This window comes from Zophobas morio, unplaced genomic scaffold (assembly GCF_036711695.1).
Source record: "Zophobas morio isolate AGI-343-1 ecotype UQ-CSIRO unplaced genomic scaffold, CSIRO_AGI_Zmor_V1 ptg000022l, whole genome shotgun sequence".
Taxonomy (NCBI): Eukaryota; Metazoa; Arthropoda; class Insecta; order Coleoptera; family Tenebrionidae; genus Zophobas; species Zophobas morio.
The window spans coordinates 2,123,757-2,139,918 of NW_026972127.1; the positions used below are offsets into that span (position 1 = coordinate 2,123,757).

General features: G+C 31.4%; 2 protein-coding genes across 6 annotated transcripts; both read left to right on the plus strand.

Annotated features, from left to right (window-relative positions):
* Positions 1-3,085: 3,085 nt before the first annotated feature.
* LOC135133861 (probable multidrug resistance-associated protein lethal(2)03659) lies at positions 3,086-7,792 on the plus strand. Of its 3 annotated transcripts, XM_064062386.1 has the most exons (9): positions 3,086-3,310; positions 3,382-3,485; positions 3,709-3,942; positions 3,990-4,414; positions 4,487-5,849; positions 5,898-6,207; positions 6,253-6,403; positions 6,448-7,616; positions 7,669-7,792. In XM_064062386.1, the coding sequence occupies exons 1-9, from the start codon at positions 3,290-3,292 to the stop codon at positions 7,702-7,704; spliced, it is 3,813 nt and encodes a 1,270-aa protein (XP_063918456.1). In that variant the 5' UTR covers positions 3,086-3,289; the 3' UTR covers positions 7,705-7,792. The 3 variants fall into 3 exon arrangements, with proteins under 3 accessions (XP_063918456.1, XP_063918455.1, XP_063918454.1); XM_064062385.1 differs by having other exon boundaries at positions 3,086-3,315; positions 3,990-5,849; XM_064062384.1 differs by having other exon boundaries at positions 3,990-5,849.
* Positions 7,793-12,265: 4,473 nt separating this feature from the next.
* LOC135133864 (probable multidrug resistance-associated protein lethal(2)03659) lies at positions 12,266-14,064 on the plus strand. Of its 3 annotated transcripts, none has more exons than XM_064062388.1 (4): positions 12,266-12,482; positions 12,528-12,678; positions 12,723-13,891; positions 13,944-14,064. In XM_064062388.1, exons 1-4 carry the CDS (start codon positions 12,318-12,320, stop codon positions 13,977-13,979), a joined length of 1,521 nt encoding a protein of 506 aa, XP_063918458.1. In that variant the 5' UTR covers positions 12,266-12,317; the 3' UTR covers positions 13,980-14,064. The 3 variants fall into 3 exon arrangements, with proteins under 3 accessions (XP_063918458.1, XP_063918460.1, XP_063918459.1); XM_064062390.1 differs by having other exon boundaries at positions 12,395-12,482; positions 12,565-12,678; XM_064062389.1 differs by having other exon boundaries at positions 12,400-12,482; positions 12,522-12,678.
* Positions 14,065-16,162: the final 2,098 nt, after the last annotated feature.

Consider the following 16,162-nt stretch of genomic DNA (forward strand, 5'->3'; position numbering starts at 1 on the left):
AAAAATTGTGATATATAATCGAGGAAATTTAATATTGTTCCTGTGGTTGTATCCACTATGGACTATATATTAGTCTGCTGGATAAATAAAGAAATTAAAAAATTAAATTAAAAATCAAAATTAAAAAATTTGGAAAGCGAAAAATACAAAACAAGAAAAATTAAGGAAACGAAAAACTGAAAATTTGGAAGTCGAGAAATTGAAAAATTGATATAATTAATGTCGAAAAAACGAAGAATTATGAAACCAAAATATTGAAAAATGATAAAACGAAAAAATCTGATATGAAAAAATTGTAAAGTAGCAGAAAAATTCCGAAAATGTATAAGATTTGTTTTTGTATATTTCCAAATTTTCGGGAAAATAGAGTGAGTCATTCTTGATTTTAATCAGTACAATAAATTTCTTCATTGATTAATTTTTTTGAGTCATTAAGTAATTCTAAAATCTATAAGTGAATCGATTTTTCAGTTACTCTTCCATGTTTCAATTTTTCAGTTTTTCAATTTTTAAGTTCTCCGATATGTCAATTTTGGAATTTTGTAAATTTTTCATTTTTCAATTTTTTTATTCGATTCTCGATCTTTATACTTTTCGACTTCGGTTTTTGAATTTTTCGATTTTTCGCTTTGCCAATTTTTCGTCGTTTCGGTTTTGGAATTTTTCAGTTTTTCAATTCTTCAATTTTCCGATTTTTCAATTTTTAAATTTTAGATTTCTGAATGTTTCAATTTTTCGAATCCAAAAACGGAAAAACCCAAAATTGTAAAATTGTAAACCCAAAAATAAAAAAACGAAAAAGTATAAAATGAAAACTGAAAAATTTTAAAACTGTAAATCGAGAACAACTGAAGAAACGAACAATTCAAAAATGGGAAGATTATAAAAAGAGAAACTTAAAAATCGAAAAAGCGCAAAATTGAATCAACGAAAAATTATAAAATCGAAAGAAACATTGAAAAAATAAAGAAAATGAAAAAACGAAAAATTGTGATATAAAATCGAGGAAATCAAAATTAAAAAATTCGGAAAGTGAAAAATAAAAAGCAAGAAAAATTAAGGAAACGAAAAACTGAAAATTTGGAAGTCGAGAAATCGAAAAATTGATATAATTAATGTCGAAAAAACGAAAAACTATGAAACCAAAATATTGAAAAATGAAAAATTAAAGAAAATGAAAAAACGAAAAAACGTGATATCGAAAAAATTTAAAAATCCAAGAAAAATTCCGAAAATTTATAAAATTTGTTTTTGTGAATTATATTTTGTTATGTAATACTGGTAATAACAGTACTGAATTTCCAAATTTTCGGAAAAATAGAGTGAGTCATTCTTGATTTTAATCAGTACAATAAATTTCCTCATTGATTAATTTTTTTGAGTCACCCTGTGTAAGTAATTCTAAAATCTATAAGTGAATCAATTTTTCAGTTACCCTTCCATTTTTCAATTTTTCTATTTTTAAGTTCAACGATATTTCAGTTTTTCGAATTTTGTAAATTTTGGATTTTTCAATTTTTTTATTCGATTCTCGATTTGTCGACTTCGGTTTTTGTAATTTTCGATTTTTCGCTTTACCAATTTTTCGTCGTTTCGGTTTTGGAATTTTTCAGTTTTTCGATTCAATTTTCCAATTTTTCGATTTTTAAATTTTAGATTTCTGAATTTTTCAGTTTTTCGAATCCAAAAACGGAAAAACCCAAAATTGTAAAATTGTAAGCCCAAAAATAAAAAAACGAAAAATTTTAAAACTGGAAATCCAGAACAACTGAAGAAACGAACAATTCAAAAATGGGAAGATTATAAAAAGAGAAACTTTAAAATCGAAAAAGCGCAAAATTGAATCAACGAAAAATTATAAAATCGAAAGAAACATTGAAAAAAGAAAGAAAATGAAAAAACGAAAAATTGTGATATAAAATCGAGGAAATCAAAATTAAAAAATTCGGAAAGTGAAAAATAAAAAGCAAGAAAAATTAAGGAAACGAAAAACTGAAAATTTGGAAGTCGAGAAATCGAAAAATTGATATAATTAATGTCGAAAAAACGAAAAACTATGAAACCAAAATATTGAAAAATGAAAAATTAAAGAAAATGAAAAAACGAAAAAACGTGATATCGAAAAAATTTAAAAATCCAAGAAAAATTCCGAAAATTTATAAAATTTGTTTTTGTGAATTATATTGTTATGTAATACTGGTAATAACAGTACTGAATTTCCAAATTTTCGGAAAATAGAGTGAGTCATTCTTGATTTTAATCAGTACAATAAATTTCCTCATTGATTAATTGATTTTTTATTCGATTCTCGATCTTTCTACTTTACAAAAATAAAAAAACGAAAAAGTATAAAATGAAAACTGAGAGATTTAAAAACTGAAAATCGAGAATTTGAAAAACTAAAGAAACGAAAAATTCACAAATCAACGAAAAATTATGAAATCGAAAGAAGCATTGAAAAAATAAAGAAAATGAAAAATAAAAATAAAAAAAAATGAGGGAACAAATAACTGAAAAATTATGATTTTGGTATGAAACCAAAACATTGAAAATGAAAAATTAAAGAAAATGATGGGAAAATGGAGTGAACCAATCTTGATTTTAATCAAATAATAAATTGACTCATTGATTAATTTTTTTGAGTCACCTTATATAAGTAATTCTAAAATCTATTAGTGCACAATTATAGAGCCATAATATTTTGCATATTTCATAGAAGACGACGCCATCAGAGTACAAAAAAATAAAAAAAAATTCAGAGCATTCGATTTTGCAGTTTCAAACTTAAATTGAAAAATATTATACAATTTTGACTTTTTTCCAAAAATCAACGTCTAGAGTAAAATTTTAAACATCTACACATATAACATTTCACAGCAATCGGTCCAGTAGTTTCGGATTATCTATCTAATAAAAACTGTTTAAAAAGTCTAGCAATTTCGACGACAATAATAATAAGAAGTAGTAAAACTGAATGCTAATTCTCAGCCGGCAATGTTTTATCGGTGCTTAGTAATAAGCAGATAAAAATTCTTTAAATAACCACCACACTCATTTTTAAGTAATAGCGCAGCGATAAAATAGTTAAAAAACCCATTACCGACGTCGGACAGTGCTTTACCTTACCCAAACTTATTACAAACACACCTATTAACAGCTTTAATAAACCTTGAATTATCTGTGTGAGCGTAAACATGTCAAAATCTACTACTACAAAAGACTACTCCTTTAAATGTGGTCGTCCAGTCGACCACACGTTATCTACCAGGTGTTTTTCACTGTGATATAAATGGTTGAAGTGTTTTTCGAAGTAAGGTGCTTTTTGTGACTACCGTCAAGTGTGTGTGGTGTTCAATACGTGTCATCTTACAATTTTTTCAGAAAATTTTGACTAAGCGTCGAGTGCAGCCATTTATGGGAAAAGTGGACCGGAAATTAGTGCATCCCCAGTTGAAAGCCAATTACTTAACAAAACTATTTTTCTGGTAAGAATAAATTAAAACTATTGATTTAACCCTTGACTAACCTCTATTAATATATTTTAAGTTTACTTGGAAGCTAGTACTAAGTACTTTAACTGCTTTTGGGCTATTTAGTGAAAATGCGTTGCAATGCCGGCTAACAAGACAAAACAGTTGCGCTTTTATGAAACTCGATGGTAAAATTTTGTTGGTGTCACATGTGTTCAATAAATGTCTTCACTTCCAGTTGGACCTTTCCAACACTTGTAAAGGGATTCACTGACGGTTTTAAAGAAAGCGACGTTTTACACTTGTTACCACAGCACGAATCTTCCACCCTAGGGGACAAACTAGACAAAGAATGGTCTCAAGAAGTCTCCTCGAAGGAGAAACCCTCATTATGGAAACCCTTGTTGAACATATTCGGCATGGAATTCTTAAAAGTCGGGCTACTCATGTTCGTCAACGAATTTCTGATAAAGTTAGTACCAAATAAACGTAGTTCCATTTCTATTTCCACGTCTTCAGGTTGTCGCAGCCCATTCTGATATGGAGACTCATCAACACCCATACCGAACATGGTGGAAAAGAAAATGAAGCTTACATTTACGCTTTTTTGATAGTTCTATCGTCATTCCTAGACGTGATTCTGTACAACTGGAACGTTTTCAATTTTCGAGTGTTAGCTTTAAAGATAAGAGTGGCTTGTAGTTCTCTTATTTATAGGAAGTCGCTTAGACTAAACAAAAACGGTGTCAATAAAACATCAACAGGTCGGATAGTCAATTTGTTATCGAGCGATCTCAATCGCTTCGACAAACTCTTCATACATATACATTACCTGTGGGCGGCACCGGTGGAATCCGTCGTTATTTTTTACTTACTGTATGTAGTTTTGGGGTTGAGTGCGACTGCAGGAGTGGGAATATTTGTCATATTTGTACCAATTCAAAGTAAGATTTTTATTTTTTTTTGGTTACTATATTATCAATTAATTTTGACAAAATTAATCAAACGTGTTTCAGTTCTCATGGGAAAAAAGTACTCCGACTTTCGACTCAAAACGGCTTTAAAAACTGACGACAGAGTGCGTTTGCTGAACGAAATCGTGTCTGGAATCCAAGTCATCAAAATGTACGCTTGGGAAAAATTTTTTTATAAATTTACCAACAGTCTTAGGAAGTGCGAAATCCACTACATTCGAGCGACGGCATACTTAAAGGCCATCCAGAACGCCTTTAACAAATTCGTAGGCACAGGGGCGCTTTTCCTGTGTATTGTCATCTACGTGTTCACCGGTAACCACGTGCACTCCCAGTACGTCTTCGTTATCAAATCGTTCTATAACATTCTTAAGCAAAACATCACGTTGGAGTTCGCCGAAGCTATCAAAGATTTAGCTGAAAGTTTCGTGGCAGTTGAACGGATCACGACGTTTCTCTTGTCGGATGAAATAGTGTCGAAAAAATCGGAAAAAACACACCCATCAGTCGGACTAATCCTGGACAAAGCATCAGCCAAGTGGTCCTCATCAAGCTGTGACACTTTATCCAATATCAGTTTGATAGCGAGAAAGGGGCAACTGGTAACTTTCGTCGGAACGGTTGGTAGTGGAAAAACTAGCCTCATCAACGTGATTCTCCAAGAACTAGCGCTAGACCGAGGTACGTTGTCCATCAAAGGGCGAATTTCCTACGCGTCGCAAGAACCGTGGCTTTTTGCCACCACCATCAAGGAAAACATTTTGTTCGGACTGCCTCTAGACTCGGAAAAGTACAACGAAGTTGTCAAAGTTTGCGCTTTGAGTCACGATTTTACGCTGCTGCCCTTTGGGGACAAAAGCGTCGTTGGGGATAAAGGGATTACGTTGAGCGGGGGACAAAAGGCTAGAATTAGTCTAGCCAGAACGGTCTACAGAAATGCAGACATCTACATTTTGGACGATCCTCTAGCAGCTGTTGACGCTTCAGTAGGCAAACAACTCTTCGAACAGTGCATTTCGGGTTATCTCAAAGACAAGTGTGTCATTTTGGCCACCCACCAAATCCAGTACTTGCAGAAATCCGACTGGATTTATTTGCTGAAAGGTGGGAGGGTTGTGGCTGAAGGGGACTACGAACACATACGAAACTGTGGCGAAGATTTCGCCACACTGTTACAAAAGAGGGTGGACATTGAAGACAATTTGAATGACGATGGGGACAGGAAAGTGTGTCCAGAAGAAACTGAAGAAAGGTTTAAAGAAAGTAAATGTTGTGGGAAGATTTCGGTGAAGGTGTACGCAGAGTACTTACTTTCCGGGGGATATTGTTACTTTACAACACTCATACTATTGTTTGTGCTGTCGCAAAGTACCCAGAGTGGTACCGACTATTTCCAATCATTTTGGTAAGTATAACTCGTTTTTAGTTGTAATCAAACGTCACACTGTTGTAGGGTCAATATTGAAGAAAGTACCAACAGAACTGTCACCCAGTCGGCATTTTTTACCCCAAATAACTGTATTTATATTTATTTGGGTCTGATAACTTTGGTACTTTTAACATCGATTATATCTTCCATTTCGTTCTATTCTTACTATATGACGGCCTCTATCAACCTCCATAATATGATGTTCTCTGCCATTATGAAAACCCAGCTTCAATTTTTCTACACCAATCCAACCGGCTCTATATTGAATAGGTTTTCTAAAGACTTAGCAAATGCAGACACTAATGTACCGAAGTACTTGATCGACTCTTTGCAGGTAACTTACACGTCAGTAGAACATCTAATAAATGATCAGTTTTAGAACGGATTGAGCGTGTTATCAATATTTATCCTCGTAGGAATCGTCAATCCTTGGATGCTTCTGTGTTCCGTTTTCTTGATAGTGCTCTTCTACTTCATCCGAATCGTCTACTTATCAACGTCTCGAGAACTAAAGAGACTAGAAGCCATTAGTAAGTACCCAGTGCGAAATCTTCGGCAATAACTAGTGATTTAGGTCGCAGCCCTGTCTACTCCCACCTCACCGAGTCTCTCCACGGCCTAGAAACCATCCGAGTCTTCGAAAAAAACACCCAACAGAAACAAACTTTTGAACGCTTCATTGACAACAACACTGCCGTTTTTTACTTGTATATCTCAATCGCTACAACTTTCCGCTTCTGGTTGAGCCTCTTCTGCTCCTTCTATGTCACTCTAGTCACCGCTAGCTGCTTCTGGGGCGCCAAAATCTACGGCGGCAACCTCGGACTGATAATAACCCAAGCCACCAATCTCGCTGAACAGATTAACTGGGGCATGATCCAGTGGAGCGAGTTCGAGAACGAAATGACTTCCGTTGAAAGACTCATCCAATACAAAAACATCGAGCCTGAGGAAGACACCGCAAAAGACAAAACGTGGCCCTCACTGACTTCCATCGAGTTCAAGAACGTCTCTCTACGATACAAGGAAGACATTCCGCCTGCACTAGACAATCTTTCTTTCGCTATAGCCCCGAAAGAAAAAGTCGGAATAGTTGGAAGAACCGGTGCCGGGAAAACCTCGATCATCTCGGCTTTGTTCCGTCTGGTGAAGTTCGAAGGGACGATTCTTGTAGGTGGGGTTAACATCAAAGACTTGTCACTGGATAGTGTGAGGTCAAAAATTTCTATCATCCCTCAAGAGCCGGTTCTGTTTTCTGGAACGGTTCGACAAAATCTGGATCCGTTTGGGAGGTTCACAGATGGCGAATTGTGGACGGTTTTGGGTGATTTGGAACTAAAACAGTTCGTGACGGAGCTTCCTGGAGGACTGGAAGGTTGCATTCTTGAAAGGGGGTCCAATTTGAGTGTGGGTCAAAGGCAGCTGTTTTGTCTAGCGAGGGCTTTGCTGAGGAGGAATGACATTTTGGTGCTCGATGAAGCTACAGCAAGCTTGGATTACAAAACTGACTCGTTGGTACAAAGCACTCTTAAAAATAAGTTGGTGGATTGTACCGTGGTGATCATTGCACATAGACTGTATACGATTATGGACTGTGATAAAGTACTGGTGATGGAGGCCGGAAGGACTTCGGAGTTTGGGCACCCGTTCAAGCTTTTACAGAATGAAAATGGGGCTCTATATGATCTGGTTTCCAAGTTGGGGACAAATATGGCGAAGCATCTCAAGGAGATTGCGGAAAAGGTGACTTAATTGCTGTATGTAGTTGCAAAAATTACACCTTTTTTGTTTTCAGAATTATTTTAAACGTCACGAAAGTAGTCGTTTGTGACACTAGGAAATCCTGACAATTAATAAAATAGCAACTATTTTTTTATACGAAATGTACATATAAGTTATAATAAATGTAACAAAATCTACAGTGTTTATCAGTTATTGCTTTTATAGTGACAATTTTTCTATCTATTCTCTATTCAGTGAAAGTTTACCAACCCTTAAATGTGGTTCTTTTCTTTGTATTTCTATAGTAAATGCGTGGGAATTGACAGTTAATTTTGTTGTTTGTTGTTAAGACAAGACTGATTTTCACAAATGACATATCCTGTAAGAAAAGAGAGGGTGGGTGGGCGGGGCTAATACCTGCTAAGATAATACGAAAATTTAAAACATCAAAAGATTCTAAATCAAAATTCAAAAATTGAAATCCGAAAATTTAATTATGGAAATAAGAAAAATTCCTAATCGAAAAATTGAAGAAACAAAAAATCTATGTATTGAAAAATTAAAAATCGGGAAACCAAAAAGTTCAAAAGATGAACAATTGAAATATTTGAAACTGAAAAGTAAAAAAGTTGCTAATCGAAAAATAAAAGAAACGAAAAGTCGGAAAACTGAAACATCTAAAATTCTAAAAATTGAAAATTTTTAAAGTTGAGAAATCGAAAAATTTAATGAAAAAATCCAAAAAGTGAGGAAACAAAAAGTTGAAAAAACGAAAATTTAAAACATCAAAAAATTGTAAATCGAAAAATCGAATAATTGAAAAATCGGAAAAATGGGAAAATCAAAATTCGAGAAATTGAAACATCGAAAAATGGCAACATTGTAAAATTTCGTTGTGGAAAACTTTTAAAACTGAAAATTCGGAAAACTGCAAATTGAAGAATGGGTTAATTGAAAATTTGAAAAATGAAATCGTAAAATTGAAAATTGGGAAAATTTGAAAACCGAAAATTCTATAAATGAAAATATAAGGAAATTAAAAATCAAAAATTGAAAATCTCTAAAATTAAAAATGGAAATGAGAAAAATTCCCAATCGAAAAATTAAACAATCAAAAATATCCAAGTATTTAAAAATTAAAAATCGCAAAATTAAATGTTCGAAAGTTGAGAAATTGAAATATTTAAAACTGAAAATTAGAAAAATTGCTAATCAAAAAGTAGAAGAAACGAAAATTTGGAAAATCGAAAAATTATAAACAGAAAACTGAAAAATCTAAAATACTAAAAATTGAAAATTTTGAAAGCTAAGAAATCGAAAAATTTTAAAATTAAAACCAGAAAAATTTCTTATCGCAAGATGGTAACAATGAAAAATTGAAAAATTCAAAAGTCAAAAAGTTGGAGGAACAAAAATTTGAAAAATCAAGAAACATCGAAAGAACGAAAATTGAAAACATCTAAAAATTGTAAATTGAAAGATAGAATAATCGAAAAATCGGAGAAATTGAAGCATCGAAAAACGACAACACTGTAAAATTTGGCTTTAGAAACTTTTAAAATTAAAACTCGGAAAACTGCAAATTGAAGAATGAATTAATTGAAGAATGGATTGATTGAAAATTTAAAAAATTAAATCGAAAAACTGAAAAACTACCTAGGTGACTGAAAATTACAAAAATTTGAAAACCGAAATTTCTAAAAATAGAAAAATCAAAATTTAAGAAATCGAAAAATTGTAACACGGAAACACCAAAAATTGAAAAATTCAAAACTTAAAATCCAAAAATTTAATTATGGAAATAAGAAAAATTCCTAATCGAAAAATTGAAGAAACAAAAAATCTAAGTATTGAAAAATTAAAAATCGGAAAACTAAAAAGTTCAAAATATTTAAAACTGAAAATTAGAAAAATTGCTAATCAAAAAGTAGAAGAAACGAAAATTTTGAAAATAGAAAAATTATAATCAGAAATCTGAAAAATCTAACATTCTAAAAATTGAAAATTTTGTGAACTAAGAAATCGAAAAATTTTAAAATGAAAACCAGAAAAATTTCTTATAGCAATATGGTAACAATGAAAAATTGAAAAATTCAAAAGTCAATAAGTTGAAGGAACAAAAATTTGAAAAATCAAGAAACAACGAAAGAACGAAAATTGAAAACATCTAAAAACTGTAAATTGAAAGATAGAATAATTAAAAATTCGGAAAAATCAGAAAATTAAAAATCGAGAAATTGCAACATCGAAAAATTTTAAAATTGAAAATTCGAAAAACTACAAATTGAAAAATGGGTTAATTGAAAATTTCAAAAATTAAATCGAAAAAACGAAAAATTGGGTGATTGAAAATTAATGAAAATTTGAAAACCGAAAATTCTAAAAATTGAAAAATCGCGAAACTAAAAAATCAAAATTTAAAAAATCGAAAATTGTAACACTAAAACATCGAAAAATTTAAAAATGGAAATAAGAAAAATTCCCAATCCAAAAATTGAAAAAAAAGTTGCAAAGTTGATAAATTGGAATATTTGAAACCGAAAATTAGAAAAAAGTTGAAAAATCGAGAAATATCGAAAAAACGAAAATTTAAAACATCTAAAAATTGTAAATCGAAAAATAGAATAATTGAAAAATCGGAAAAATTGAAACATCGAAAAACGGCAACACTGCAAAATTTCGCTATGGAAAAATTTTAAAACTGAAAATTCGGAAAACTGCAAATTGAAGAATGGGTTAATTGAAAATTTGAAAAATTGAATCGTAAAATTCAAAATTAGGAAACTTTGAAAACCAAAAATTCTATAAATGAAAAAATCAGGAAAATAAAAATCAAAAATTATTTAAAAAATAATAAGAAAAATTCCCAATCAAAAAATTAAAAAAACAAAATTATCCAAGTATTGAAAAATTAAAAATCGCAAAATTAAATGTTCGAAAGTTGAGAAATTGAAATTTTTAAAACTGAAAATTAGAAAAATTGCTAACCAAAAAGTAGAAGAAACGAGAATTTGGAAAATCGAAAAATTATAATCAGAAAACTGAAAAATCTAGAATTCTAAAAATTGAAAATTTTGAAAGCTAAGTAATCGAAAAATTTTTAAATAAAAACCAGAAAAATTTCTTATTGCAAGATGGTAACAATGAAAATTGAAAAATTCAAAAATCAAAAAGTTGAAGGAACAAAAATTTGAAAAATCAAGAAATATCGAAAGAACGAAAATTGAAAACATCTAAAAATTGTAAATTGAAAGATAGAATAACTGAAAAATGGAAAGAATTGAAACATCGAAAAACGGTAACACTGTAAAATTTGGCTTTAGAAAATTTTAAAATTAAAAGTCGGAAAACTGCAAATTGAAGGATGAATTAATTGAAGAATGAATTAATTGAAAATTTGAAAAATTTAAAAATTAGGTGACTGGAAATTACAAAAATTTGAAAACCGAAATTTCTGAAAATTGAAAAATTCAAAACTTAAAATCTAAAAATTTAAATAGGGAAATCAGCAAAATTCCCAATCGAAAAATTGAAAAAACAAAAAATGCAAGTATTGAAAAATTAAAAATCGAAAAACTAAAAAGTTGAAAAGTTGAAAAATCGAAATATTTAAATCTGAAAATTAAAAAAGGTGTTAATCGAAAAATAAAAGAAACGAAAAGTTGGAAAATGGAAAAATCATAATAAATCGAAAAAATAAAAATCGGAAAAGTGAAAAATCTGAAATTTTAAAATTAAAAATCTAAAAATTTAATTATGGAAATAAGAAAAATTCCCAATTGAAAAATTATAATCGAGAAAACAAATCATAATGAAAATGGTAAATTTTTGTCGGGTAATATCGATTTTACCGTTAAGCTCCGCCCTTCGCTCTGACAACAAATGAAAAATTCATCACATTTGGGAGTGGGGCTTATATTTTTACCCTTTTTCTTGACATGTAGTTTTCTTTCAACAACATGATACTTAAAAACATGTTTCACGTGGTAGATTCTTGTCGAGAAATAAGCGTTTTGCATTACGAATACTCGAAACGAAACAAAAGTCAAAAGAAAGTGAAGGGTAGAGGGTTTATTATTTGGCAAAATCAGTCTTATCTTGGCAAGTATTAGCCCTGCCCACCCACCCATTTTTTCTTCTAGGATATGCCATTTGGCAATATCAGTTTTAACTTAACAAGTACTAGCCCTGCCCACCCGCCCTTTATTTTCTTTTGGTGTTCTTTTTCAATTAATTCATTTAACTTTCTTTGTATAACATGGTTAATTAATTACTTAATAACATTTTTTACATGGTAATTTCTCGTAGACAAATAAGGATTTTACAAATAAACTTTGCCCCTTGGCTTACGACAAATAAAAAAAAATCATCAGAATTGAGATAGGGTGGGTGGGTGGGGCTTATATTTTGAGTGTTTTTCTTAATATACATAGTCATCTTTTCACAACAAGAAACTCAACACATTGTTCAAATGGTACATTTTTTGCAAAATCGATATTTCCTTATACAAATTGAATGAAAACCATTTGAATGACGATGGGGACAGGAAGTGTGTCCAGAAGAAACTGAAGAAAGATTTAAAGAAAATAAATGTTGTGGGAAGATTTCGGTGAAGCTGTATGCAAAGTATTTACTTTCCGGAGGATATTGTTACTTTATGATATGATAACTTTGGTACTTTTAACGTCGATTATATCTTCCATTTCGTTCTATTCTTACTATATGACGGCATCTATCAACCTCCATAATACGATGTTCTCTGCCATAATGAAAACCCAGCTCCAGTTTTTCTACACCAATCCAACCGGCTCTATATTGAATAGATTTTCTAAAGACTTAGCAAATGCAGACACTAATGTACCGAAGTACTTGATCGACTCTTTGCAGGTAACTTACACGTCAGTAGAACATCTAATAAATGATCAGTTTTAGAACGGATTGAGCGTGTTATCAATATTTATCCTCGTAGGAATCGTCAATCCTTGGATGCTTCTATGTTCCGTTTTCTTGATAGTGCTCTTCTACTTCATCCGAACCGTCTACTTATCAACGTCTCGAGAACTAAAGAGACTAGAAGCTATTAGTAAGTACCAAGTACGAAATCTTCGACAATAACTAGTGATTTAGGTCGTAGCCCTGTCTACTCCCACCTCACCGAGTCTCTCCACGGCCTAGAAACCATCCGAGTCTTCGAAAAGAACACCCAACAGAAACAAACTTTTGAACGCTTCATTGACAACAACACTGCCGTTTTTTACTTGTATATCTCAATCGCTACAACTTTCCGCTTCTGGTTGAGCCTCTTCTGCTCCTTCTATGTCACTCTAGTCACCGCTAGCTGCTTCTGGGGCGCCAAAATCTACGGCGGCAACCTCGGACTGATTATAACCCAAGCTACAAACCTCGCTGAACAGATTAACTGGGGCATGATCCAGTGGAGCGAGTTCGAGAACGAAATGACTTCCGTTGAAAGACTCATCCAATACAAAAACATCGAGCCTGAGGAAGACACCGCAAAAGACAAAACATGGCCCTCACTGACTTCCATCGAGTTCAAGAACGTCTCTCTGCGATACAAGGAAGACATTCCGCCTGCACTAGACAATCTTTCTTTCGCTATAGCCCCGAAAGAAAAAGTCAGAATAGTTGGAAGAACCGGGGCCGGGAAAACCTCGATCATTTCGGCTTTGTTCCGTCTGGTGAAGTTCGAAGGGACGATTCTGGTAGGTGGGGTTAACATCAATGATTTGTCACTGGATAGTGTGAGGTCAAAAATTTCTATCATCCCGCAAGAGCCGGTTCTGTTTTCTGGAACGGTCCGACAAAATCTGGATCCGTTTGGGAGGTTCACAGATGGCGAATTGTGGACGGTTTTGGGCGATTTGGAACTAAAAGAGTTCGTGACGGAGTTTCCTGGGGGGCTGGAAGGTGCCATTCTGGAAAGAGGGGCGAATTTGAGTGTGGGACAGAGACAGTTGTTTTATCTAGCCAGGGCTTTGCTGAGGAGGAATGACATTTTGGTGCTCGATGAAGCTACAGCAAATTTGGATTACAAAACGGACTCGTTGGTACAGGGTACTCTTAAAAATAAGTTGGTGGATTGTACCGTGGTGATTATTGCACATAGACTGTATACGATTATGGACTGTGATAAAGTACTGGTGATGGAGGCCGGAAGGACTTCGGAGTTTGGGCACCCCTTCAAGCTTTTACAGAATGAAAAAGGGGCTTTACATGATCTGGTTTCCAAGTTGGGGCCAAATATGGCGAAGCATCTCAAGGAGATTGCGGAAAAGGTGACTTAATTGCTATATGTAGTTGCAAAAATTACACCTTTTTTGTTTTCAGAATTATTTTAAACGTCACGAAAGTAGTCATTTGTGACACTAGGAAATCCTGACAATTAATAAAATAGCAACTATTTTTTTATACGAAATGTACATATAACTTATAATAAATGTGACAAAATCTACAGTGTTTATCAGTTATTGCTTTTATAGTGTTAGTGATCGTGACAATTTTTCTATCGCATATTCTCTATTCAGTGACAGTTTACCAAATGTACCATCTCTAAAATGTGGTTCTTGTTCTTTATATTTCCATAGTAAATGCGTGGGAATTGACAAACGACAGTTAATTTTGTTAAGACTGATTTTCGCAAATGACAACATGTAAGAAAAGAGAGGGTGGGTGGGCGGGGCTAATACCTGCTAAGATAAAACGAAAATGTGAAGAAACAAAAAGTTGAAAAATCGAGAAACATCGAAAAAACGAAAATTTAAAGCATCAAAAAATTGTAAATCGAAAAATAGAATAATTGAAAAATCGGAAAAATTAGAAAATCAAAATTCGAGAAATTGAAACATCGAAAAATGGCAACACTGTAAAATTTCGTTACAGAAAAATTTTAAAACTGAAAATTCGGAAAACTGCAAATTGGAGAATGGGTTAATTGAAAATTTGACAAATTAAATCGAAAAAATGAAAAATTAATAAAAATTTGAAAACCGAAAATTCTAAAAATTGAAAAATCGCGAAACTAAAAAATCAAAGTTTAAAAATCGAAAATTGTAACACTAAAACATCGAAAAATTTAAAAATGGAAATAAGAAATATTCCCAATCCAAAAATTTAAGAAAAAGTTGCAAAGGAAAAATTCCCAAGCCAAAAATTTAAGAATAAGTTGCAAAGTTGATAAATTGACATATTTGCAACTGAAAATTAGAAAAAAATTGGAAAATCGAGAAACATCGAAAAAACGAAAATTTAAAACATCTATAAATTGTAACTCGAAAAATAGAATAATTGAAAAATTGGAAAATTTGAAACATCGAAAAACGGCAACACTGTAAAATTTGGCTTCAGAAAATTTTAAAATTAAAAGTCGGAAAACTGCAAATTGAAGAATGAATTAATTGAAAAAGAAATTGATTGAAAATTTGAAAAATTAAATTGAAAAATTGAAAAATCAGGTGACTGAAAATTACAAAAATTCTAATCAAAATTCAAAAATTAAAATCCAAAAATTCAATTATGGAAATAAGAAAAATTCCTAATCGAAAAATTGAAGAAATGAAAAATGCAAGTATTGAAAAATTAAAAATTGAAGAACTAGAAAGTTGAAAATTTGAAAAATCGAAATATATAAAACTGAAAATTAAAAAAGTTGTTAATCGAAAAATAAAAGAAACGAAAAGTCGGAAAACTGAAACATCTAAAATTCTAAAAATTGAAAATGTTTAAATTTGAGAAATCGAAAAATTTAGTGAAAAGATCGAAAATGTGAGGAAACAAAAAGTTGAAAAATCGAGAAACATCGAAAAAACGAAAATTTAAAACAACAAAAAATTGTAAAACGAAAAACAGAATAATTGAAACATAATGGGAAAAATTGGAAAATCAAAATTCGAGAAATCGAAACATCGAAAAATGGCAACACTGTAAAATTTCGTTATGGAAAAATTTTAAAACTGAAAATTCGGAAAACTGCAAATTGAAAAATGGGTCAATTGAAAATTTGAAAAATTAAATCGTAAAATTGAAAATTCAGGGGATTGAAAATTAGGAAAAATTGAAAACCGAAAATTCTATAAATGAAAAAATCAGGAAATTAAAAATCTCTAAAATTCAAAATGGAAATGAGAAAAATTCGGAAACGAAAAATTAAAAAAACAAAATTATACAACTATTGAAAAATTAAAATTCGCAAAATTAAATGTTCAAATGTTGAAAAATTGAAATATTTAAAACTGAAAATTAGAAAAATTGCTAATCAAAAAGTAGAAGAAACGAGAATTTGGAAAATCGAAAAATTATAATCAGGAAACTGAAAAATCTAAAATTCTAAAATTTGACAATTTTGAAAGCTAAGAAATCGAAAAATTTTAAAATGTAAACCAGAAAATTTTCTTATCCCAAGATGGTAACAATGAAAAATTGAAAAATCCAAAAATCAAAAAGTTGGAGAACCAAAAATTTGAAAAATCAAGAAACATCAAAAAAACTAAAATTGAAAACATCTAAAAATTGTAAATTGAAAGATACAATAATTGAAAATTCGGAAAAAT

What these genes read in the sequence shown, in the direction of transcription:
- LOC135133861 (XM_064062384.1), top strand. Translation starts at nt 3,290, where the DNA reads ATGGTTGAAGTGTTTTTCGAA. An exon ending in TGGTTGAAGTGTTTTTCGAA is followed by an intron (nt 3,311 to 3,381) that starts GTAAGGTGCTTT and finishes CAATTTTTTCAG; the next exon opens with AAAATTTTGACTAAGCGTCG. An exon ending in TTAACAAAACTATTTTTCTG is followed by an intron (nt 3,486 to 3,708) that starts GTAAGAATAAAT and finishes CTTCACTTCCAG; the next exon opens with TTGGACCTTTCCAACACTTG.
- LOC135133864 (XM_064062388.1), top strand. Translation starts at nt 12,318, where the DNA reads ATGACGGCATCTATCAACCTCCATAATACGATGTTCTCTGCCATAATG. An exon ending in AAAGAGACTAGAAGCTATTA is followed by an intron (nt 12,679 to 12,722) that starts GTAAGTACCAAG and finishes CTAGTGATTTAG; the next exon opens with GTCGTAGCCCTGTCTACTCC. An exon ending in TCAAGGAGATTGCGGAAAAG is followed by an intron (nt 13,892 to 13,943) that starts GTGACTTAATTG and finishes TTTTGTTTTCAG; the next exon opens with AATTATTTTAAACGTCACGA.